The 25403-nt window shown below is 43.3% G+C and overlaps 2 protein-coding genes across 4 annotated transcripts in view; one reads left to right on the forward strand and one right to left on the reverse strand.

Annotated features, from left to right (window-relative positions):
• The window catches only part of LOC310776001 (integrin alpha-M-like), a 36437-nt gene extending 22511 nt beyond the window's left edge, over window positions 1-13926 (reverse strand). For all 3 annotated transcript variants that reach the window (XR_014552688.1, XM_083636137.1, XM_083636136.1), the window contains exons 1-15: window positions 13806-13926; window positions 10355-10457; window positions 8966-9063; window positions 8493-8566; window positions 7868-7985; window positions 6470-6597; window positions 6143-6291; window positions 5255-5402; window positions 4797-4947; window positions 3045-3118; window positions 2456-2579; window positions 1628-1758; window positions 1346-1498; window positions 1039-1248; window positions 813-946 (exon numbers count right to left, since the gene is read on the reverse strand). Coding sequence is in view for 2 of the 3 variants with exons in the window: in XM_083636137.1 (XP_083492263.1) it covers window positions 813-946; window positions 1039-1248; window positions 1346-1498; window positions 1628-1758; window positions 2456-2579; window positions 3045-3118; window positions 4797-4947; window positions 5255-5402; window positions 6143-6291; window positions 6470-6597; window positions 7868-7985; window positions 8493-8566; window positions 8966-9063; window positions 10355-10457; window positions 13806-13911 (1901 nt within the window). In the remaining variant the exon portion in view is untranslated. The remainder of the gene's footprint in view (window positions 1-812; window positions 947-1038; window positions 1249-1345; window positions 1499-1627; window positions 1759-2455; window positions 2580-3044; window positions 3119-4796; window positions 4948-5254; window positions 5403-6142; window positions 6292-6469; window positions 6598-7867; window positions 7986-8492; window positions 8567-8965; window positions 9064-10354; window positions 10458-13805) is intronic.
• A 3941-nt stretch (window positions 13927-17867) lies between these two features.
• Window positions 17868-24626, forward strand: aldoab (aldolase a, fructose-bisphosphate, b). Its single transcript, XM_083634861.1, has 7 exons — window positions 17868-17999; window positions 20264-20382; window positions 20826-21089; window positions 22029-22189; window positions 23147-23405; window positions 23614-23813; window positions 24151-24626. The coding sequence occupies exons 2-7, from the start codon at window positions 20271-20273 to the stop codon at window positions 24241-24243; spliced, it is 1089 nt and encodes a 362-aa protein (XP_083490987.1). The 5' UTR covers window positions 17868-17999; window positions 20264-20270; the 3' UTR covers window positions 24244-24626.
• The last annotated feature ends 777 nt before the right edge of the window (window positions 24627-25403 follow it).

The following is a 25403-nucleotide window of genomic DNA, read 5'->3' on the forward strand; positions in this document are numbered from 1 at the left end:
CGCAATTGCTTGAGTGACCATCACTGATCACATCATGGAGTGCTCCAGTGACCATTACTGATCACATCATGGAGTGCTCCAGTGACTTCACTCAGCGCACAATTGCTCAACTTCGGCCTCGCCCAGCTCGGCTGCTGCATGGCCTCGCCTGCACTATTGGCATGCGCAGTGCACAATTGTCAACTTCGCATCACTGATGACAGGACATCACAATTGCTTGAGTGACCATCACTGATGACATCATCGAGTGCTCGAGTGACATCACTGATGATGTCATAGACATGATGACATCACAATTGCTCGAGTGACATCACTGACGATGACATTGTGACATCGTCATAGACATTGTGACATCTGGACGATGATAATGATAAAGTCACCAGGGGGGTCTGAAAAGTCATTGTCTAGTGATAATGTTGCCAAGTTGGCAACACTGTTGTGTGTGTGTGTGTGTGCGCGTGTGTGTGTGTGTGTGTGTGTGTGTGTGTGTGTGTGTGTGTGTGTGTGTGTGTGTGTGTGTGTGTGTGTGTCAGTCAGCTTAATTTTCATTGTAACATTGGCCTTTTCTTTATTTTTCAACTTAGGTCCCAAATTTGTTCCCAAATTAATTTATATCCTCCCCGACCGTAGCTTTTATCATCCCCGGGATGACGGGAGGTCCTGAAGCTAGAGCCCTGCTTCAGCTGTATTCCACTTCAAATTGTGGGACTCACAAAAGTGCAAATTCTATGCTTACAATCTCATACAAAGTGATTTAAAAAAAAATACAATACACATTATATAAGGGAGTACAACAATAACACTTGAGTTACCTGAGTAAGAGCACTTTGCCCTTTGAGCCCACTGCCAAATCACGTAGCCCGTCTCCGCTAAGATCAAAAGAAGACTGACTGATCGACAGGCCAAAGAACTGCAGTCCTGACTGGACTTCAGAGCCAGCAATTCTCTATGAAATGGAGGAGAATATTTTCATTTAAGTGCTCAAATTGTAATCTGTGGTTCCGTTTGGTAGCTACTGTAGCTTTGATTCTCACACACCTGTGAGTATGTAGGATTGATTGTTACTCTTCCACCATTGAATATATAAATGCTTCCTTGACCATCATTCTCCAAAGGTGCCCCAACAGCCAAATCATTGAATCCATCACTGTTAAGGTCAGGCAGTGGGGCAAGAGACGACCCAAACCTTCCTTTTCCAACTGCATCCCCTTTGAGTATTAGTGGAGCTTCGAATTGACAGTCAACTTTCTGGTGTGGGAAAAAAGATGAGAATTAATGTTTTAAACGTCACGCCCAATAGCAAATGGAGATGGATTTAAAAGCACAAAATAAAACCACCATTTACCAAACCAGTTAGGCTGCAGATGTAAACCCTTCCCTCTCTATCTGTGTCCATGAACATAGGGGCAGATATGAGGATTATGTCAGTGTACTGGTTAGGGTCACGGTCCACATCCATGGCACAAACCTCGGCCCCAAAATATGCACCAATCTGAAACTGTATGAGCCATAAATCATCCATATAAACCAATACAAAGAAGAAGAAAAAAATCTTACATTGTCTTCTAAGAATCAAAAAATATTACATTGTCTTCTAAGAATCAATCCAATTGATTTGAGCACAAACCTGCCATGGAAAGGGGTCAATCATTTGCATCGTTGTTGAGAGTGCCATTACTATCCCTCTGTGATCGTATCTTGGTGCGCCTGCAATTGTTACAATGCCCTTCTGTGTTTTGGCAATTGCCATGGAGTAACCTAGGATAAAAGAGCACTGATGAGAAAAAAATATTTTATGTTCAGCAAACAGCGAATGAGAGGACGTCTGGGTAGTGTAGAGGCAAAAGCACTCGCAGGGAATATATTGATACTATAGATATTGTGATATGAGACTAGACTCGATTTTCGATATCGTAATATCGTGATATGGCATACAGTAAGTGTTGTACTTTTCTGAACTCATCAGACTACTCTAGCCGTTCTATTATTTGGCTTTACCCACTCATTATAGACACATTACCGATAATTATTTATAAAAAATCTCATTGTGTAATAATAAATATTTTGTGAAAGCACCAATAGTCAGGGAAGGAAACCCTGTCTGCATTTTATTTTGATCACAGTCTTGTTTTAATGAAATGCTTGTGACCTCACATGTGGCTTTGACTTACAATTGAACATTTAGCCCACTTTGTAGAAAATACTGAGATATATATTGTGTATTCAACCTAAAAATACAGAGATGAGTTTTGGTCCATATCGCCCTGCCCTAGTAATAGTCCTCATTAATATCCCATTCCTTCCGCAAAGCTCTCATATGCACCATCCAAGTGTTTCATGTTGCCTTTTCCTGGTTTCCAGGGAAGGGGGAGGGGATTGCAGAGGGGCAGTGCATACTGCATATCACAATTCACAGTTGTCTATTCAATTCATAGTTTGGTATTAATGTTCTTACCTAGATAACTGTCGGGCTGCATATAATTAGCCTCGTGGGTGGAGGTCCTCAGGCCTTCACTGGAGTATACCTGGTAGCCCCCCCTCCATCCGAAGGCACCAACAGTAGCCATCAGAATCCCCCCCTAAGTAGACACAATCTTTATTGAACAATCTTTACTGATCCATTTTGTTCCATATTTCCATAAAATTCTAAACAAATTTATGATGAAGTACAAGTGTGTTTGTTACGAGGAAAATCCAGAGAAATTATGGCCCCAGCACTGTAACAACTAAATGGATCACATCATGGAGTGCTCCATTGACATCACTGATCACATCATGGAGTGCTCCAGTGACTTCACTCAGCGCACAATTGCTCAACTTCGGCCTCGCCCAGCTCGGCTGCTGCATGGCCTCGCCTGCACTATTGGCATGCGCAGTGCAGTTTTGTGTTTTGGTTGCACCTGTGTTTAGACTGCCTTTTAGACACTAAATTGCTGCTGTGAAAAAGGTAAATTAGTAAAGAAGTAAATATATACAGAGAAATACATCAGTTACATTGTGTATTATTGGTCTGTTTTCAGCAATAAAGTGAGGCATGAGCTTACCTCAGGCACATAAACTGCACTGAATCCCTCCTGAGCCATTTCCATTTTCAGTGAGTCACCACTAGATTGAGATCCTGTGATAGCAAAATTAATGAAGACAGTAATTTCTCAAAGAAACATCTGTCCATGACAAAAAAGGCATGCATGTCAGTTGATTTTAATACAGTGACATACTTCATGAAACAACTTGTGAATGCTCATTCAAATAGTATGGAGATTTGCTCCAAATGTGAGTATACTGTAGATGTCATGTATTAGTAATTACCCGGTATTATTCTTGATTATCATTTCTTCTTTCATCTAGATGTGCCATGTGTGCACTTTTTTCGGGTGTGACCAAACTCATGGACTTTCTCTGACTCAAGCTATTTCTTTTCATCAGTGATGTCACTCTGTCTATGTGAGCAATTGTGATGTCATCATTGATTTCATTCAAGCAATTGTGCGCCACAGTGCGGAACTGAACATTTTTGTGTGTGGAAATGGAACATGGTAAATGGTAAATGGCTTGCATTTATATAGCGCTTTTATCCAAAGCGCTTTACAGTCAGTAGGTACATTCACCCATCTCAATTCAAGTGAAAATTTAAAAAATATTAATATTAATGATGTTAACTCATTGAGTGCCAGCCACTTTTGGAGAACGGACGCTCCCAGTGCCAGAGTTTCAGAGCGTTTTCAGTGATTTCTCGAGGCCCACAGAATATTGTGTGATATTACTATGTAAACACCGAACACGCCCAAAGAACGATGAGACTCTCTTCTATCATCAGCAAAAAAAAGTTTATTGATATCATTTTCCGTTCTTTAGTTATCAGCCGGAGAAGATAGCTTGATTTCAGCAAAAACAGACGTTTCAGACTAAAAAGCTGAGATAATCAGCCTTTTGTGAAATGAAACATTTCAAGCACATCACTGACTCTGAAGCTAATATTTTCTGATGTAGTGACACCTCAAAAATAATTTCCTTCAATAAAAGAGCGAAAACAAAGGAATTTTGTTTGGCAAAATAATATTTTTTAGCTGCAACCAGCAGCGCTGGCCCCTGCTGCGCAGACCCTACACTTTCTTGCTGGTCTTGATTTACTGCTGGTGGGCAGTAAATCTAGCTTGTTTGCCTGTCTCTGTCCATCGAGCCTGCATGCTGTCTGGGTCTGTGTTTACTGTCAATGGTTGTATGCTGCCCTGCGTGCCCCACCCCCCTCCTCCTCCTCCGTGGGAGTGTCTCTGGTGGTGGCTCTCTGCTGCGTTTGCTCTGTACTGAAAAGTGCGCTCCACGCAGCTTTTTCACAGCGTGTCGCCGGCTCCCAGCTGAGAATAATGTAACTTTTCAGAAAGACGCTGGTGTCGGCAACTAAATCATATGGAGGGGCTATCGCAGCGGAGAGGGAGGAGCTCAATTGTGGCAGCAGATTGACTGCTGTTCACAGGCACAGCTAACGTTATGCTTCATGCATATCCATGCATACCGTGCCGTTTCCGTTTCCCCAATGACTTCTTCTCTGTTTTTTACTCAACTTTCTCTAATCTGGAGAGCACTGTCGCCACCTAATGGGTCTGTAAAATAGGTTATACACATGCAATAGCTACCATACTTTTAGAGGAGATGCCTGAGGCTTTGATCCACGTCCCACCGTCAAAAAACACATTTGACGCCGATCGACGTCATTGGCACTCTACGTTACTATTCGGTTTGACGCCGATCGACGTCATTGGCACTCAATGAGTTAATAACTGTTGTGGGAACCATACCTTCAATAGAAAAGAGTCTGTCCTGCAAGCCCTTCTTCAGTTCTTCGAGTGCTGCAAAGTTGTCCACTTTGAACACATGCTCTGGTTTTGGAGAGGATGCAATGGTGTCCAATTCTGCTTTTGCTTTTGCATTATTAAATGCATTTCCCACCTAGAGATATTAAGAAACGGTGATTCAGAGGTGTAGCACTGTGTGATAGAGTTGATCTGTTTATTGATACATAGAGGTCAGAGGTCAGGTCATATTATTGTTGTTGTCATGTAAATACATGACCACATATCATCTTGGCCTGGTGCATAAGGGCCCAGAACCCACATTCAAATGTAAAGAGAAAGTAAACCCAACTTATCTCTGGTCATTGATCGTTTGCTGATTCAGAATACTATTGATCCATCTGTTTATTAGATCAATGTTAAGTCTCTCTCCACAGTATGTCAAAGTAAACCAAATATCTTACCCCAATTGCAAATCGGACAATGTTTTGTTGCTCAGCTAAATTTGCTGCGTCGGGTAGGGAACCTCTAGTAGATTCTCCATCTGTAATGACTATCAAGACCTTCCTCACATTTGGTCTGGATCCCTTTGATGGTGAAAAGACCTCATTGCTGTCAAAAGAAAGATACATTTTAAAAACACTTTAGCTATTCATCTTTTGTCTTGTTAGTATATTCCGATTGAGCGAGTGCCCGGGGGCATTCCGACAGTCAGATAGGGGGCCTCCGAAACCTCACCATCTGTGGTCTCATCCTGCTTTGCTGTCTTTCAGAGGATGTAGCGGGCTGTATCTATTGGTATTAACCATGTCATGCTAGCTTGTTGGGAAGGTGGCTAAATAACACTCCAAGGCAAGATTCAATTTCAAAGGGGTCCCTTGACCTCTCACCTCAAGATATCTGAATGAGAATGGGTTGGATGGGTCCGTGTTCTGACTACAAAAATACGTCATCCCTGCGGCTCTCTATAGGTGCCCTGTTTGAGTTGAGCCAATTGAATGCATCAGCTAAGCAGTCAGCTGATGTGGGCTGGGTTTGAGATCAGCTCCTAATCAGCTGTGGGCTGGGTTTAAGCTGGGCTTGACATCCGTGGCCTGCCTGAACTACCGCTGTGCTCAATTTCTTAATCTGAATATTGACATGACCGCTACGCTGCATAATGACACTGAGACAAATTCCTCATATGTAATCTTGCATATTGTGGCAATAAAAGATATTCTGATTCTGATTGTGTCAAATGATTAATCTCTTTACTAGTCATGTAGGCCTAGGGAAAACCATTGTTGTGTAGCTCGACAAGTGCAGTGTAAGTACTGGGAGTTGTGGTACATTATCATTGCAAAGGCACTTACACAACCCGCTGGATCGCTTCAGCCGTGTAAGTCCCTCCATTTTGTTGTGCAATTCTCCCATCAATGTTAGATTCCCAAGACCCAGAGCTGAAAAAATTATTGAAGTAATAATGGATCGTGGAATATGATGAAAACTGGACAATTGCAAACTGTGAAAGAGAAAATAAATAAAAAACAATTATGAAATATGCAGATCCTGGTATGCATTGAAATAACTAGAAATGCATATGGTGGTATGACATCAATCATTTTATTTACGGTAACATTGGAGCAAGAAAGAAATTCTTTGAGTCATGCTATCTGGCACTAGTATGAACATTGTCCCACCTGTGTCTCTCTTCCCATTAACAAGCGGATCAGATTTTTCACAAAAGTCTTCATTGCAATGAACTCGTTGGAACGTACGCTGCCTGAGCCATCCAGTAAAAATGCAATGTCTGCTTTGATTTGGCACTCTGTCAAAGAAAATAAATTGGTTAGGGCCTAACAATCATGATATAGTTTTAAGTGTCATTTCAGAAGTTGTAGTGAGTTTACACAAACACAGGAGTGGCCATTGGGAGAGAAAAAGTCTGCAATTTACTGTAACGTGTGCGTTTTAGTCGATCCAATTCAAGCTCTCGTTTTCTTTTTTCATGTGCACGCACGAGATACAATTTGTTCCCTTGATTTCATTAAAACAGTGTATTTTAGGAAAAAGGCAACTTAGGTACCTTTAAGGTATAGCATATTACAGATATGCCTAGTAAGGATTTGTGTTAATATAATAATAATTGTCTGTATACACTGAATAGGCATATCCTGTGAACACAATCAGGTGGCTGCAAATACAATATCAATATTTCGAGGGCACATTATGGTAATTTCTACACAAATAAACCAAAACAAGGGCTCATTTTAACCAGATCGAGGAAACAAATGTTATCTAATGCAAATGAAAAAGAAAACAAGTGTTTGAATTGCATATTGTGCAGTTAGAGTGAATCGTGCAGTTACAGTAAATCGTGCAGTTACAGTGAATCGTAGACAAATTATTTTTCTCCTAATGGCCACTCCCGGGCTCCATACCATGCTGAAGACAATTTCATATCAAGGTTGTTTCATTGATCCAAGGCCTGGGTGTTTTATTATTATGTGGTTTTTGTTCAGTTATGTCATTTATTTGACTTGGTATGTATAATTGCTAAACAGACTTAATTTGGCACAACTGCATTTGTATTTTACTTACATTCAACAGCATTGTGGATGCTACATTTTCTCATAGTGATAGCAGCACTCAAATTCAATGAGTCAAATTCATGTGTCCCTCCTGCAGTGTTGTGCATGAACGTGCGAAAAGAGCGCCGTCTATTGAACAAGCTCATAATTTTACTGAGCTGAGCACATCCAATTTGCACCAATAAGGTACGTACAGTGAGTGTCGTTAACTCCTGCGAGAGTTAACGCAAAGAAAATAACTCAACTGCTCATTTTTGGGGACTGTGAACTTAGTTTAAATTTCATAATTGTGAACTATGAACAGGAACTAGTTAATTTTGATCTGTGTGAGCTGAACTTTGAGCTAGCTCTTGTGAAGTGTGAACGTGCACAACACTGCCCTCCTGTAATGCTGTACCTCCGTTGCAACTAGACCCTTTACTTTGGTTTCTTCCAATTATGGCTATTGTGTTGGTGTGTGTGTATGTTTTATTGTTGCTTCTTGCATTTCATATCAAACATATTTACCCTCAACAGTAGAAGGCATAGAGCGTCCAATCTTATTATTATTTGCATCTATCTGCAAGCACATGCCGTTGTATTTAGTGATACTTTTGCAGTCTTTTGGAATGGTTGGGCCACATGCCTGAAAAGAGGGAACGTCATGTCTTGATTAACAGATAGTAGAAGCCAAGCACAATGAAAAGAGCAAAAACACAGAGAATTTCATATTTCATTCTCCCTGTCCCCAGGCATCATTGAATTCAAGAAATGAACAGTTTATATTCATATGTATTTTGGGTAGTAGCCTGATGGGTAGAAAAACTCTTTGCATCAACAATTATTTTTGATACCCATTTAAAAAGATTATGAATTTGAAATGATCCTAGTAACTAGCAGTTCTAAATTTAATCTGTGGACAAATTACACAGCCTTACACATGCACCTCAGAGGTACCTCAGAGGCAAAGCAAAGATATGTAGTGCCAGATCTGTATGTATATGCACTAGTGTAATTTGCACGCAACCAGTATCCATATTATATTTCCGAAACAAAGAAACAATTAGATTTGTATCAGCAACATACTTTATACATTACATAGGACCTCTGCGCTGATATTTGAAATGTAAATCATTGTAGTTTACCAGCTCACCATAGTCTTTTTTGTCTTTGGGTCACTCGTCATTGTCAAACCAAGGGTCATATTGACTGCAAAATCTGGCAAATCTTGATGGAGAAAGAAAGATAATATACCACAGGGTTACACTGTTTCTAAAGAATCAAATGCTAATCTCCCCTGATAGTGGTGATACCAATATGAATATAAAAATACTTTTTTCTTTGCTAAATGGCATGCACATTGTTTGAACAAATTGACATCTTTTACACAATGACTGATAGCTCAAAACTAAAATAACTTATGACCGAATCACCGTGACGTCACGTTAACAACAACGGTCCCTTCCGGGAAGACAACTCCCGATTGATTTGAATTGCGGGGATATCAAACTTGTTTGTTTATTTATGTTGTCATTTTCAGCCTTAATTCTAACGTTAAAGATATAAACCCCAGTTAAACACGGTGATCCGATGATAGTGTGTTGATTTAGAATTATTGTTGGTTACCTGGAATTGTCATGGCAGTGCAGGACTCAGTGGAGCATTTATATATTTGTCCCGTCCTATTTGGTGCATACTCAGCAAAGGGGGCGCTGACCAGCAAGCTGAGGAGAGGGACCAGAGACAAATTTGCAAACAGCTTGTTAGGTTAGCACAGAACCTACAAGAAACCCCACATTTTCATCATCAGTGAATACTGGATGTCTACATCCTCATTATTTCAAGAGAAAAAGACATCTAGATCACAGCAGGCTAAAGCCCCCCACACATGACCCGCGGTAAAACACCTCTGCGTCCACTGTGCCATTGTTTTCCTATAGGGAGAGCGGTGCTTCCCAACCACATGTATGCAGGAGCAGTGCTACCCTTGGCGTCACGCACCACTCAAATTTGCCACCATGCGCTGCGCTCAAAGTTGTAATTCTTTAAACATTGACCCACTAATATAGAATAAATTAAAGTAAGAGTTCTTGAGTCAGAGATTCAGCTTACTTGAATATATTTAATATGATTTAAGGTCTCATGAGAGGAAGAGAATGCCACTGGCACAATGGGCACACATACATTTTCTTCAAACAGAGAGAAAATGTTCCAGTGTTTTATAAGGTGCAATGACGCATACAGAGAGCTGACATCATAGATAAGTTGATACAGAGGCATACGGTAGTTATAGTACACTACAGTACAGTAAATTGTGACACAGAGATTTCATTGTGTGGAATGAAAACGTCCGAGATAGTGTGGAGACAGTGGTATTGCGTTTTGCTGATGAGGACAGGGCATGTGTAACCGAGTGAATCAGCTCAGATTCCTTGTGAGTCCCGTCAGGTAGCGAGTAGGTTGATTAAACTCACTCCCCCAGTATAAAGGCCCGTTAATCAGCTCCGCCAAGGGAGCTACTGTAGCTCTCTTGGTGTAGTGGTTAGCCTGTGCGCTAATACACGTTAATACAGAGGCATACATGTAGTTACAGTACAGTAGTACAGTACAGTACAGTAAATTGTGACACATATTACATTGTGTGGGATGAAAACGTCAGAGATTGTGTGGAGACAGTGGTATTCCTTTGCTGATGACAACAGAACATGATAGATTAGGATTTCTGTGAGGTCATGTTTGGAGACTAAATGGGTGTGAATGTTGAGCAGAGTACAGTATCTGTATGAGGATACATATTGTGTGTGTTTGTATTTAAATTAATAACTTAAAGCTTTAAGGGGGCATACTGAACTATAGTGTGTGAGCCTGATAAAACTTTCTCTAAGACCTACTTACAGTGGTGGTGAGAGAAGAGAATATCGCTTCTCATGTGAAGGCAGCTTAAAGATGGTAGTCTACAGTGGCCGTGGTAAAGCTGTGTTCACCCACACTGATCCGTGCTTTCTCTGTACTCACCCCGGTCCTCTTTGCACCACCTGGTATCCAAAACCTGCAGCAGGTTGACTCAGGGACTTCCAGGCCACAGGATCGATGTTAAAACCAACTGCAGCTTGGAACACTGAGGAATGAAGAAGGAAGATTAGATTATAAACCCTCACTGACAATATCTGACCAACCCATAACTCTCACAGACTCCTTCAAATTCCTCGGCACCCATATCAGTAACAACCTCAAATGGGACTCTAACATCACCTCCATCATCAAGAAGGCCCAACAGCGACTGTACTTCCTTAGGCAACTGAGGAAGTACAGGAAGTACAGGGTAAAACAACGCCTGCTGCTCCGTTTTTACTCTGCCATCAAGTATTCTCACCTCATCAATCATTGTCTGGTATGGTTCAGCTGACCAACTCTCCAAATCCAAACTACAGCGCGTCATTAAAAAGGCAGCTAAAATCATTGGTTGTGACCTCCCCACTCTGGACTCCATCTATATCTCCCGTACTATCACCTGTGATCTAGGACCCCTCCCACCCAGCCCACCCCCTGTTCCAGCCCCTGCCCTCAAGGAGACGCTACCGTTCAATTCCCACCAAAACCACCCGCTTCAAAGACAGTTCTTTCCCCACAGCCATACGGACTCTGAACTTTCTTAGCACCCCACTCCCTCTCCCCCCTCACCTGTTGGTCTCGTATCTAGTATTTATGCATTTATTGTTGGGAAAGTGGTAATTGTGTAAATGTCTAAATGTCCTGTCATGTGCTGTTTCATGTTATCTCAGAGCTATAATATATCTGTACTGAAACTAAATACCACCAACCTGGTTGTGTGGCAATAAAAGTATCTTGTATCTTGTATCTTGTTATCTGATTTAAACAATTATGTACACTCTTTGATTGATTGATTGATTGATTGATTGATTGATTGATTGATTGATTGATTGTTTGATTGCTTCTATTTATTCATATAGAAGACATCAAAATCCAAGGGATGAGATGTAAAAATGTGAAGACATTTCCAACATGGTCCCTGCTCTTATAAAAACAGGACATACAGTAACACATAACATCACATAAACAATATAGAACAATAAAGAATAAAAGGAACAAGAGATACAAACCAACACAAGTTCAAAAACCATTTAACGAAAGGCTCAATACTACATTTTTTAAAACCATTCAGAGAATTCGCAGACTTACTTTTGTTAGGGATCTTGTTTCACTCCCCCCCCCTAATGTAAAAACTGAAACTGAAACTTATTAGGGCTATCTATCTAAACGTATTAGGGCTATCTATCTAAACTTATTAGGGCTATCTATCTAAACTTATTAGGGCTATCTATCTAAACTTATTAGGGCTATCTATCTAAACTTATTAGGGCTATCTATCTAAACTTATTAGGGCTATCTATCTAAACTTATTAGGGCTATCTATCTATCAGCCGCGCTGGAACTATTATTAAGTAGGGGGTGCTGTAAGGAATGGAATCTCGACGCTGCCTGCAAGGGCAGCGTCTAAGACAATTTGACATTTTTTGGACTTTCATCCATATTTAGAAGAATATTTTATTTTAAATTAACATTAGGATTATACTGTTGTGATGTCATTATTCAGTATCTTCTCCTTTTCTCACTCACTTTCATGTAAGCACCTGCTCTCCCTTTAGTCGTTTTACACTACAACAGACAGCAACACAGGCATAAACACTGAACTTATTATTATTATTATGGAAAACCAGATTATGATGAAAATCAAACACTTTTGAAGAGAGAACGTATGAAATAAGATTAGAGCTGGGAAGCTCACCAGCAAAATGCATTTTGTTGGTATAAAGCAGGGGTGGGCAACTATTTTTCATGGGGGGCCACATGAGAAACCCAGATTGTTGCCGGGGGCCGAACAAATATTGTCATGCCGTAACCCATGGATGGGCAACTTTGATGATAGAGAGGGCCACAAAAAAATGTCCTCGCTACCAGATTTTGCTGAGGGCTGAACGGCGCCAGCACGAAAAATTTGGGGCATTTGAAGCCAGGTTTAGAGGAATAACTCATTTTAAATTAACAATTGTGATGTCATTATTCAGTCTTAACCACCAATATTTGATCATTTTCCTCACTCACTCTTATGTCACCACCTGCTCTCCCTGCAGGGCTTGAAATTAACTTTTTTCACCACCTGCCAATATGGCTGCTAGATTTTAAAGTTACCAGCCAATTAGAATTTCCACTAGCCGAAATGTTTTTCTTGAAATAAACCAGAATATGAGTGGGTTAATTTAAGCATAAGTATCAGTAAGTGGCCCGGGATTCTCAAAGCCTGTGTTGAGGGTCACACAAGAACAAAAATGCACTCTTGAAGCTAAATAAATCCAAAACCAAGAAGTTAATTATTTAAATTTCTACTTCAATGTAGAACAGTCATTTCTTACACATGAGATTACTTTTAGCCTTTTAGTCATAAATATTATTGAAAGATATTCCATATTTCAGACTGAAATGCTATAACAGAAGAGTATTGCCCAGAATGACATGAACATTTGGACACTTATTCAGCGGGTATATTGCATGTTGCGTTCAAGTGCACTGTAAAAAAAAAAAAAAAAAATTTTTTTTTTTTTTTTGGTTGCAATTCCATCGCGGGCCACACAGGGGGCGCCCGCGGGCCGCATACGGCCCGCGGGCCGTATGTTGCCCATGTATGGTATAAAGTAAACACAAGACAGCAAAATCCAACAATTTCGAAAATCCCATCTCTTGCCACCAGGGGGTGCAAGAGCACCCTCAGCACCCACCTTCCCGCTCCCTTGGGTGTAACGGTACACAAAAATCACGGTTCGGTTAATTTTCGGTACAGTAAGGGAAAAAACTTTTTTTTTGTATGAACCCTTTTTATGTAACGGGCGCTGGTGATTAAGCTGGGGTGCTAGTCAGTCTCAGTCTGACAAAGTATAATTTTTAGTGTACAGCCAGCAAAACCCAAAGGAACTGATAGAGGTGACCCCTTAATATGTCCGTGTGGGAACTCTGATTTACGTATTTTTATTCTGAATTTTTTCGAAATTCGGTACAACTGCACTGTTCGGTACAGTTTCAGTACGAATAGGCGTACCTTTACACCCCTACTAACCATCTATATATCTATCCCTATTGTTAATGCTTATCATAATTAATTAAAAACTTAATGATGCATACGTTTGTACAACTTTTGATATAACAGTTTTATAGGCACACACACGCAGCTGCACACATACTGTATACATATACAGTATATAAAGTATATTATATATATATACTGTATATATATATATATATGTGTGTGTGTGTGTGTGTGTGTGTGTGTGTGTGTGTGTGTGTGTGTGTGTGTGTGTATATATATATATATGTGTGTGTGTGTATGTGTATATATATATATATGTATATATAGGATGCCAAATTGAAAAAAGGAGGTCTAACTTTGTCTTACCTGACAAGAACAGTGCAGCAGTAATTATCCAGTCCATTGCGTTACTCCCATGGAAGACACAAAGGTGTAATGTGAAGTCTGAATCTGATCCAAACAGGGTTGGCATGCTCGGGAGGATATGTTGCAAATATAATGGGAGGGGTGTTTGTATTAACACATACTTATTGGCACATTGGCACACAGTCCTCAAATCTCCACCATCATAGCTGGTGTGTGGTGAGCATTCTGGCACGAAACTGGTGGTGCTACTGTCCACATCTGCACTGGATGAGTTGAGTCCCGTCCTCCCCTGTTATGTAAAGCGCTTTGAGTACATAGAAGGCACTATATAGCCTAAAATGCAATCAATTATTATTATTTTTCAGATTTCCCCCCATTTTGTCCCCAATTATACTTGGCCAATTTATCCCCATGCTGCCGTATTGGCTGCCCCAGTCGCTGCCCCACCCTCTGCCGATCTGGGGAGAGCCGAGACTAGCACCATGATTCTTCCGACATATGGGCAGTAGCCAGCCGCTTCTTTTCACCTGACAGGGGGAGCTTCACCGGTAGGACGTAGCTTCGCTAGCCTTCCCCATCCTAGGGCCGCTACTCAGCCGCTCTGGCTTGCTAGCCCTCGATGTACTAGTTAGCCCCACTCTTGGCTGTTACACCGGGCTGCGTTGCTTAGCATCCCGCTTTAGCTTGTGATGCCGAGTTTTGGATCTGGCAGCGGAGATGCTGCAGCTATACACCAAGTGAGGGTGCTAGCTCGGCACCCTATGATTGCCACGATGCCTGTGTCGTCTGGTTAGGCATGGCTTGCTAGCCCTCGGCATACTAGACCAATTTGCTTAGCTAAATATAGTCCCGGTGGAAGGCTTGTAGCCTTTTTAGTTTCGAGGGCCGCTGGTTAGCCCCCTCTCCGCTGGATTTTATGCCGCTAGCTTGTTGCTAGCCACCAGCTGTTGACCACAGCTATCGGTACTGGGCTAGTAGCTGGCACAAGGCCGCGCGCCCGTGTATCGAGTGCGTGCTTTAGTGATCTACGGCTGCCACGCCGCTTGCGTACTCTGCCTGGGTCCCAGGCATGCGGAGCGGGCACTAGGGGACCCCACCTACTGCCTCCGCTGTACCGTGTTACCGTTACCACTTGCCTCCCTGTGGAGATGGGCTGCGGTGTTCAAAGGCTTTTCGCAAACGGCCGGTGGGAAGCCCAGGAGCTTCACCGCATAAACTAGAGTTGGAGGCAGTTCGCCTGGCTCTACGCCACTTCCGAGATCAGATACACGGTACCATGTACTGATATGTTGGACAACACCGCCACGTCGCTTACATAAACCGTCAGGGCGGTGTCCGGTCGAGGGGCATAAACCAGTTGGGGACAAGAGTACACCGGTGTTGCTCTCTCTGTCGGTGGCCCACATACAGGGCCGGTTGAACTTGGGTGCGCACCTGTTGTCAAGGGGCAACCTCCGCAAGTCAGAGTGGCGTCTCCACCCTGGTGGCTGAGCAGGTCTGGGCCAGGTTTGGAGGGGCACGCGTCGATCTCTTCGCATCACGGTGTGCAATGCATTGTCCCCCTCTAGACCACGACGCTCTGGTGCACGTTTGGACGAGGGAGGGCCTTTACAAGTTCTCCCCCCCCCCCCCCCCCCCCCCATTCTCCTGATCCCGCAGGTGCTGGACAGGGTGAAGGAGCAGGCCCTACAGCTTATTCTGGTGGCTCCACTGTGGCCGACGCAGATCTGGTTTGCGGACCTGATCTCTCTGGCGGAGGGGTCGCAGTGGCTGCTGCTGCGTCGGGCCGACCTCCTGATGCAGGCGGAGGGGGAGATACTCCATGCTTTCCCTCACAGGTGGAAGCTGGCAGCTTGGTTTCTGAGCGGGACCGCTTGCTAGCTCAAGGTTTGCCTTTGAATGTGGTACACACTAGGGATGTTCATCAGTTATCGAAAATCGATAATTGATCGTTAAGGAATGGAATCGATCATGTGGAATTCTTATCGATTATTGTTATTATTATTATTATTATTACCTTTATTATTATTATTTTTTTTTTTTTGCGGACTAGGTTTGGGTGGAATTCGTTCCTCCTCGCCCCACTCAATTGCACAGCCGACTAACGTGAGGTGGAGCTTCATATAGTCTCTAGTTTTCTGGCTGGGCACGGGCCTTTGTGCCAACAAAACTGTTTTAAACATGGGGAATTCACACCGGCATGCGCCGGGGACAGCAGAGTGTTGGAGAGGAGACACATTGAAATAAAGAGTTCATTGGCATTCATTTTGTAAAAAAAATATATATATATTATTATTAATATGATCGATAATCGATAATTGATCGTTAATTTTCCCTGATTTTCGCTAGAGCTACCTCTACTCGCTCTCAGTACACGTATAAGTGGCGAACCTTCACGCGCTAGTGCGCGGAACAGGACATCGATCCAGTGTATTGTGGCATACAGCCCATTCTCTGTTTCCTTCAGAGCCTGTACAATGCGGGCCTGTCCCCTCAATCCCTGAAGGTGTTCGTGGCTGCGATTTCCACCTGCCACCGAGCGTTTTCCCGAAATGGGACTTGGTCACGGTGCTCGAAGGACTCTCCGGTCCTCCATTTGAGCCCGTGGACACAATTGATCTGAAACACCTGTCTCCTGAAGACTGCGCTGCTGTTGGCCCTGTCGGGCATTGTTTATGAAGACACTGCATTCATGAAAGAACTGATAATAATCACTGATCATTTCTAAAATGTTGGCCTAGATCAGAGGCGCTCAAACTTTTGTACTTAAAGGCCCACTTCTGATTGTTGAAACATTTCCAAGAACCACCTTCCCAAATAAATGATCATCTATCATTCTGATATCTTGATGCGAGAGGTCCTCCGCGGCACTCTGAGGCCCACCAGTGGGCCGTGGCCTAGTGGTTGAGAAACACTGCTATAGATGACATAGTTTGGCCCTGCTTGTCTCATAGACACAGCTTTAACGTTGGCTGTTCAGCCCGCTGCCCCTCTTCAGGAAGTGAACCTCTTGTCCTGCTGCTGCTCACCAAAGATAATGTCACAGCTCAAAGCCAAGACGTTTCCATGGTAACAGTGTGACTATAGTGATAGAGTGCAACAGAAGAACAAAATTCACAGCCTTTCAGATGTGTGACTTGATAACGTGATACAGCCTAACTGTGCGTGCGTGTGCAACATTTGCCAAGCCTCCCAGTTGACCCTTTGCTGCCGAGCAAAGGCGATCGAGAAAGGTCTCAAAAAGGTCAAGGATCAGTACACTATGTAGCCATGTCTGGATTGGATTTCTAAGGGCAGGTTAGCAATGTTGTCACATGCTCCCCAGTCCCCTGTTTGTATGTATGTATATACAGCACTTAGGCACACAAGAGTTTTTTATATAAATTGTGTCTTGGATGTTATTCATTTTTTTCTGCATTGTGTCAGAAATATATATATATATATGTATGTATGTATATATATGTGTGTATATATATATATATAGCGTATATATAGTGTTTGTTTATTTAGTTTATTTAATTATTTTTGAAAGCATCTTGGGTGTGGTATCAGGACATTACCATACACAAGGACAGTTTTTTCATACAGTATGACCTCTGTGCTGAGATGCTCTGATTCCTCTCACACCTCGCAGTGGAATCAGCATGTTCTAAAGCATTAACTGGACTTGAACAAACACTTCTATTCCATACAACACTCAGTCACATTAATGCATAATATTAAATTGTAGAGTGCAGTTATGTGCTCGGGAGGTGCATTGTTTTTGTTTCAGGTTCACGTAGGACACCTTAAGGTCAAAGTTCAACTAGTTTGCCAATGTCATCCTTCACCAAGGTTTGCTGTCATCTCAATCCCTTTTCATCTTTCACGTTTCACATTCCATTCTTCCACCCACTGTTTCTAGATATCGCCCCCTCCCCACTATCTTTCCCTCCCTCTCTATGTTTCTCTCTTGAATCACTCTTTGCCCTTTCCCTGGCGGCTCACCACCGTGTTACTCCAGCCCAGTCTTCCTGAATGTCACGAGCCGTCTCTGGTTGCGTCCCGGTCTTTTTATAGCCGGGCAGCTGAAATGTGAGGGGTCACAATGGGAGGATAAATACAAGGGCCAGCCGGCTGCAGGGGGTGTCGCAGACTAAAGCCGGATCTTCTTCCTCCCTCTCTCTTCTCCCAGCTCTCCTCCTAACCTCAAAGGTAAATGAACGGAAAATCAAAAATGACAGCTATGAGATAAAGACGCAATTATTGAAGTATGATTTCACATTCCGCTTGAATGTGATTTTCATGCTTCCTGATGAATATATTGGTCATAATATACAGTAGCATGCCGATTCAAACTTGAATGTTACACAGCTAATGCAAAGGCAGCACTATCCTAAGCATGGAGTGTGAATGCATGTATCATTCATATGGCCAAGCACTAAAGTTATGTCGCAGAAAGGACGTTTCTGTGAATGAACCAATGTGCAGCATGGATCAGCTCTCTTGATGATGTCATTCGTGTTTGTCTGAACTTTTACATTCACATGAGCTTTACCATACTGGAATTGTCCACTTTTAGTTGAAGCAAATCTTTGTGTAGCCTACTGTCACACAGTTTGCCACATTGTCCAAGGTATTCTCTATGGAGTTACTGTATGTATGAGTGTAACAGCTTAAGAGACATCTGTTCTCAGTGGCTTCTGGTTCAACAACACAGGCCAAAATATCTGTATGATCACTAACCTTCAGTATTCCAAAATGAACTGCTGAATTGCTTCAGTTGCACTCTAAAAACAGACCAATTCAAGGAATCCATGGTGGTTCATTGTATGCATGACATTCACCTCAGGGTTGTGTATTTACCGTAGAGCTATTCACACATGACACACTGAAGCAATTGCACGCAATTGCACCACACACGACCCACTTACTGCTCAACACTCGGTTTGTCTCTTTCACAGTGTTGCATCATCAAAGGTTGCTTGGTTGACTTCCTTGATCTGATACAACAGTTTCCATAGCATTGTTTCTGTGAGGCCCAGCGGTGACTCACAGACTTGACTAAGCTCGTACGTCTAAATGTGTCCCGGTTGTCTAAATTAATCTTCATGTAGAGCACGTGACATCGTAACAGTGGGGTTTGAATCTGCACAGCTCAGTTTTACATAACCCCCCCTCTGGCTGAGCCTTGGGACTTAAGTCGCCCTGCAGTGCTCAAGTGTTTATATTTAGTCGAGCCTACTGATAGCAGTGTTGGGGGTACTCATTACCACAGTAACATATTACATGTAATATATTACTTTTAGCAGTAACTCAGTAATATAACTTATTACCAATATGATTTCAGTAATATTATACCAGTTACTCTGTCAAGTAACACAAGTTACAATCATTTCCTAATTGTGTGTTTGCATGCAAATAACCATTATAGATGACAATAACAAAGGAAAAGGATAACATTTAGAATTTTGGACGGTATACAGACTTCAAGACGGTTGAAATTCTTTTCCGGGATGGCTCCGGGGCGGCGATGTCTTTCTGCTACTGCTGTTATTTTGGTGAAAGTAATGCAAAAGTAGTGTAACAAGTAACGAGTTACTCTACACAGACAGTGATATTGTAAAGTAACGTATTACTTTCAAATGAAAGTAACTAGTAATATAGGTAACTAGTAATGTAGTATATTACATTTTGAAAGTAACTTGCCCAACACTGACTGATAGTGATAACAGACAGGAATGAGAGAGACAGAGAGAGAGAGAGAGAGAGAGAGAGAGGGTGGATAAAGGAGGTGTGTGACAGAAGAGCAGGGGGGCAGTGGTGGGGGGGGGGGGGGGGGGGGGTCAGGGATAAGGGAGGGGAAAATGGAAAAGGTCGCCCACATGCTTGCTGTGGCTTTGTGGGGGGAAGGGGCAGATTTGAGGAGGGCGGGGTGGGGGGCAAGGCAGGGCTGTTGCTGACACTGAGCCCTGAGATACTGTACATAGGGAACAGTGTGTACCTACAGGAACCTATGTAAAAGCCACCCTGCAGCAGTTGCGCTTAGCAACAACTGCAGGCAGTCACGTAGTAGGGACTGGAGGGACACCAGTTGGCCTTGACACTGACAGGCCCGACGGGGTGGGGGGGCAAGCCACAGCACAATGCAACAACGAGGGAAGTAAAAGCTCATTGCACCACTTCCTCCTCAGCGTTGCGTTCTTCATTTTGTCAGCGAGGCACTTCCTCATTCATTACATTCAAAATGACTTTCACCCTGCACTAAGTTCCACAGATTCACTACATGAATAAACACACGTATCCGAAACTCAAATATCAAGCTTGCTGCTCACGCCTCAGCGCTGTGTGTGTGGCTGGCTGGCCTACAGACCACATGAGCTAGTGTGTAATTTGAGCCGTCTGTCTGCCCCAGTCAAATGCCATATGCTCCTGTATATAATCTCAGCCACCTCCCCCTTTGTCCTCTTCATTGGCAGAGTCAGGATGCCTCACGCGTACCCTTTCCTCACTCCTGAGCAGAAGAAGGAGCTCAGCGATATCGCTCACAGGATCGTCGCTCCCGGCAAGGGAATCCTCGCCGCAGACGAGTCCACCGGTAAAGAGCCGTTTCAAGAAAAGCCACTCAATTTTTAGAGACATCAGTTAATCAGTCCGAGGAACTGAATGAGATTGACTGGTTGTATGCCCACAATGTATAAAAACTAAAAAACTATATTGTATAATGCATAATGAGCAAATTATTGTTAAACCAGTTATGGTTCAAGTACTCATGGACACAGTTAGGCTATGACTATTTCAGTCAGATTATCACTACTTCAAGATCAAGCTTAACATGGACACTTCTCAAAACACAACAGTCTATTTACTGAGCTAGAATTTAATATTTGTCCCTCTTTTTTTGAGAAATGTCCTTCATATCACTATCTTAAGAACACAAGCTCAGGTTGCAGAGGCTGGTCACACTCAATCCTCAGCCTCCAGAAACTTTTGGAAACGTCCACCAATGCCCACAGTCCTGTCTGTCTCTGAAACCTACAGGCAGCGTGGCCAAGCGCTTCCAGAGCATCAATGCTGAGAACACTGAGGAGAACAGGAGGCTGTACCGCCAGCTCCTTTTCACCGCTGAAGGTGTCGACCCCTGCATCGGCGGCGCCATCCTCTTCCACGAGACCATGTACCAGAAGACCGACGATGGCAAGGTCTTCCCCCAGCACCTCAAGGAGAGAGGCTGGGTGGTCGGCATCAAGGTTGACAAAGGTGTCGTCCCCCTGGCCGGAACCAACGGCGAGACTACCACCCAGGGTGAGCGAAGACCGACTCACACACAGAGACACAGACAGTAACACTTCTAGGCCCAGTGGGCACTCAAACACACAGAATCAGCAGTTTTACCCTATTGGCTTTCCTTCTATGTTCTCCTGTCTACCTTATCCAACCTGCTCTCTCCCTGTCTACCTTATCCAACCTGCTCTCTCCCTGTCTACCTTATCCAACCTGCTCTCTCCCTGTCTACCTTATCCAACCTGATCTCTCTCTGTCTGCCTTATCCAACCTGATCTCTCCCTGTCTGCCTTATCCAACCTGCTCTCTCCCTGTCTGCCTTATCCAACCTGCTCTCTCCCTGTCTACCTTATCCAACCTGCTCTCTCCCTGTCTGCCTTATCCAACCTGCTCTCTTCCTGTCTGCTTTATCCAACCTGCTCTCTCCCTGTCTACCTTATCCAACCTGATCTCTCCCTGTCTGCCTTATCCAACCTGATCTCTCCCTGTCTGCCTTATCCAACCTGCTCTCTCCCTGTCTGCCTTATCCAACCTGCTCTCTCCCTGTCTACCTTATCCAACCTGATCTCTCCCTGTCTGCCTTATCCAACCTGCTCTCTCCCTGTCTACCTTATCCAACCTGATCTCTCCCTGTCTGCCTTATCCAACCTGATCTCTCCCTGTCTGCCTTATCCAACCTGCTCTCTCCCTGTCTGCCTTATCCAACCTGCTCTCTCCCTGTCTACCTTATCCAACCTGCTCTCTCCCTGTCTGCCTTATCCAACCTGCTCTCTTCCTGTCTGCTTTATCCAACCTGCTCTCTCCCTGTCTACCTTATCCAACCTGATCTCTCCCTGTCTGCCTTATCCAACCTGCTCTCTCCCTGTCTGCCTTATCCAACCTGCTCTCTCCCTGTCTACCTTATCCAACCTGCTCTCTCCCTGTCTGCCTTATCCAACCTGCTCTCTCCCTCTCTCACAGGTCTTGATGGACTGTATGAGCGTTGTGCCCAGTACAAGAAGGATGGTGCTGACTTTGCCAAGTGGCGTTCCGTGCTGAAGATCACCCCCACCACCCCCTCCAGACTGGCCATCATTGAGAATGCCAATGTCCTGGCCCGCTATGCCAGCATCTGCCAGATGGTGAGACAGTCAGACACAACAGACAGATGCTGAAGTCAGAGTTGACTAGCTTCACAGCAAGGACAGATATATACAAAGTGTCAGTGTAAAGATATGTCCTTTTTTATAGTCTGTGCAGTCTTGATGTTTAAGGAGCAGTTTAGGTGCACTGTAAAAAATAACACTAATGTTGCTTGTTCAAAATCACATCAAATTGTTCGACAATCCTCGCTATATAAAATTCAAATGCATGTTAATGATGCATGCAAACATCAGTGCTTCTTTTCTTTTGGCTTTAAAGAGGATATAAAACGTACTGTACTGTACTGTACTGTACTGTACTGTACAGTACAGTACACATAGTTGGCGAAAAGGGGAAATGTTCATCTTTCTAACAAATCTAGGTACATTTCAGACTTGAAAGCAGTGTCCTGTCTTGTCTGAGGTGAAATGCAAATGAACTAGTCATATGATCAAATGTTCCATGTCCTCTTTAACTACCCACACAGTTACTTCCTGAGTGGGTTTGTGGGCGGAACTATGTCGTCTGTTATTTATACATTACCGTGAGAAAACAAACTGTTTCACAGTGTATGAGAAGAAGCATCACAAAACATATCAGCAATTCAAATCATCCAGGGGGGCTAGAAATTCAAATTTCAATGTCCCTTCCAATTCATTTAATTTATAAGGTGCATAGTACTGACACTCTTGCCAAGGATATACAGTAGAATGATAGAAGAAATGCATTTAGGTTTTAACTAATAAATACATGGTTTTAACTTCTAATAAATGAAATAAGAATCAAATAAACCCCCTGGACCCCAGTTTGGGAACTGCTGAACCAAATAAGAACTGTAAAGTAATAACTATGTCCCCAGTGCATTCTTTATTGTCTGTGGACCACATATCATAAACTGTCCTCAGTGACCAACTGTGTTGCTGACCCCTGTGTCCCTCTGCCCCCCCCCCCACCAGCATGGCATCGTCCCCATCATTGAGCCTGAGATCCTCCCCGACGGCGACCACGACCTGAAGCGCACGCAGTACGTGACTGAGAAGGTCCTGGCTGCCGTCTACAAGGCGCTGTCCGACCACCACGTCTACCTGGAGGGCACCCTGCTCAAGCCCAACATGGTCACGGCCGGACACTCCTGCTCACACAAGTACACCAACCAGGAGATCGCCATGGCAACCATCACCGCCCTGCGCCGCACCGTGCCCCCCGCAGTCCCCGGTGAGCCTTCTTCTCTTTCTCTCTCACATACGAGTGCGAACATCACAGACACAACACTATTTTCTACTCCTTTCTACACCCTATTTCCATGAACAATGGTTCCTTCATTCAATAGTCTACTACTGTGTATACAATTTATTATCTTCTCTCAAAAGCCCAAACAGGTGCATGGCTAACCCCGCCGCTCTTTTTCTCAACACCTCTGCAGGAATCACCTTCCTGTCCGGTGGCCAGAGTGAGGAGGAGGCCTCCGTCAACCTGAATGCCATGAACGTGTGCCCCCTGCACAGGCCCTGGGCTGTGACCTTCTCATATGGCCGTGCCCTGCAGGCCTCCGCCCTCAAAGCATGGTGCGGCAAGAAGGAAAATGGCAAGGCATGCCAGGATGAGTTCATCAAGAGAGCTCTGGTATGTCGGGAGCTCAATACACTATTTTCTTTTAAATGTGAAGGTATCTACTGCATGTGTTGGCTTGTCATCAGGTTATTAGAATTAGAAACTTGGGACGTCCCAGTGGCTCATCTGGTAGAGCGCGTACCACAAAGGCTGAGTCCTTCGTGCGGCCGACCCGGGTTCAAATCCGACCTGTGGTACCCTGCCGTCTCCCTCTCTACCCACCCTTCCTGTCTGCCTACTGTCCTATCAATAAATGCAAAAAATGCCCCCGAAAAATAATCTAAAAAATAAATAAATAAACATGTATGGGATTGTGCATTCTATAATACTCTCCTTTTGTCTCTTACAGGCTAACAGCCAGGCCTGCGTTGGCAAATACGTTGGCTCTGGAGCCAGCGCTGCCGGCGCCGACTCACTCTATGTGGCTAACCACGCTTATTAAGCATGGACACCCACCAATACCCACCAATCTTCCCACGATCACATCACCATGGAAACATCTTCCCACGATCACATCACCATGGAAAACGCCTTCTGGGCTCCGCCTGTGAAACTGTCTCTCTCCAACACTGGACAACAGCACTTTTACAGCATCTTGGTCAAAAATGAGAGAGAATGACGCGAAAGCCTTTCTTTGGGTTGTTGCTGCAGCTAGAAGATTCTGAAAAATGTTCTGCCTCCATTCCCTATCCTTTTATTTTTAAGCACCTTTTTTCAGATTCCCACCTTATGTTTTTACACAACTTGTACTGTTATTCCTTGGTCTGATTCCACCAAGTGCAGTATACCTGGTTTATACTGGTGCCATGGAATAAAGTATTTATCCTCAACATGTTTTCCTGCTTCCTCAATGACTCATTACCCTCATTACCATTATTTTCAGATCACCATCCCAACAAGCAAACGATAGTAAGCGACAGTGCAGGTGTGCTTTGACAGCATTCCTCACAGAGAAGTGCTAACAAAAGAGCTAAAAGTAAGAGCTGAGAGAACGGGAGAAGGCTATGATATGAAGGATATATGAATGATTCAGTGGGTAGAGGATGATGTTAAGGTACTTCTTAACGAGCCTTCAGCCTATGACAGAAGATGGCGAGAGACTGTTGTGCAGACTGGAGTACGAGGGTCCGTCCAGCACTGGGGAGGAAGTAGAAGAGTTGAAAAAGAAAATTATATTACTTCACTAAAGGCCAAGAAACATCTTGGACTGTAAGCCCAAAATAAAACACTTTTATGCATTACCACAAGCGCAAAGGAATGCTTCCTGTTATGACATAAATAGACATAATGACATAATAGTTTTATATAAAACATAAAAGACTCAACTTGAAACTTGCATTGAGATTTTCCAAAGTGAAAGAACATAGTGCAACTGTATTAAATTAAGTTGGATACGGTAACTAAAAACAAATAAAGTTCAGCTGAGGTTTGTCTTCTCTCTATTGAACAATCTGAAGAATTTCACTCCCATTTGAATTGTGAGGTCCTGTCTGGCATCATGGAAATGAGTCACATGTGACATGAGCTATAAGGATCAGTTTAAGAGCAACAATGGATATGCTTCATTGCTTCCATAAGTCACTGAGTAAATAAAATTATAGC

Source organism: Poromitra crassiceps (genome assembly GCF_964638095.1).
Source record: "Poromitra crassiceps genome assembly, chromosome: 4".
NCBI lineage: Eukaryota > Metazoa > Chordata > Actinopteri > Beryciformes > Melamphaidae > Poromitra > Poromitra crassiceps.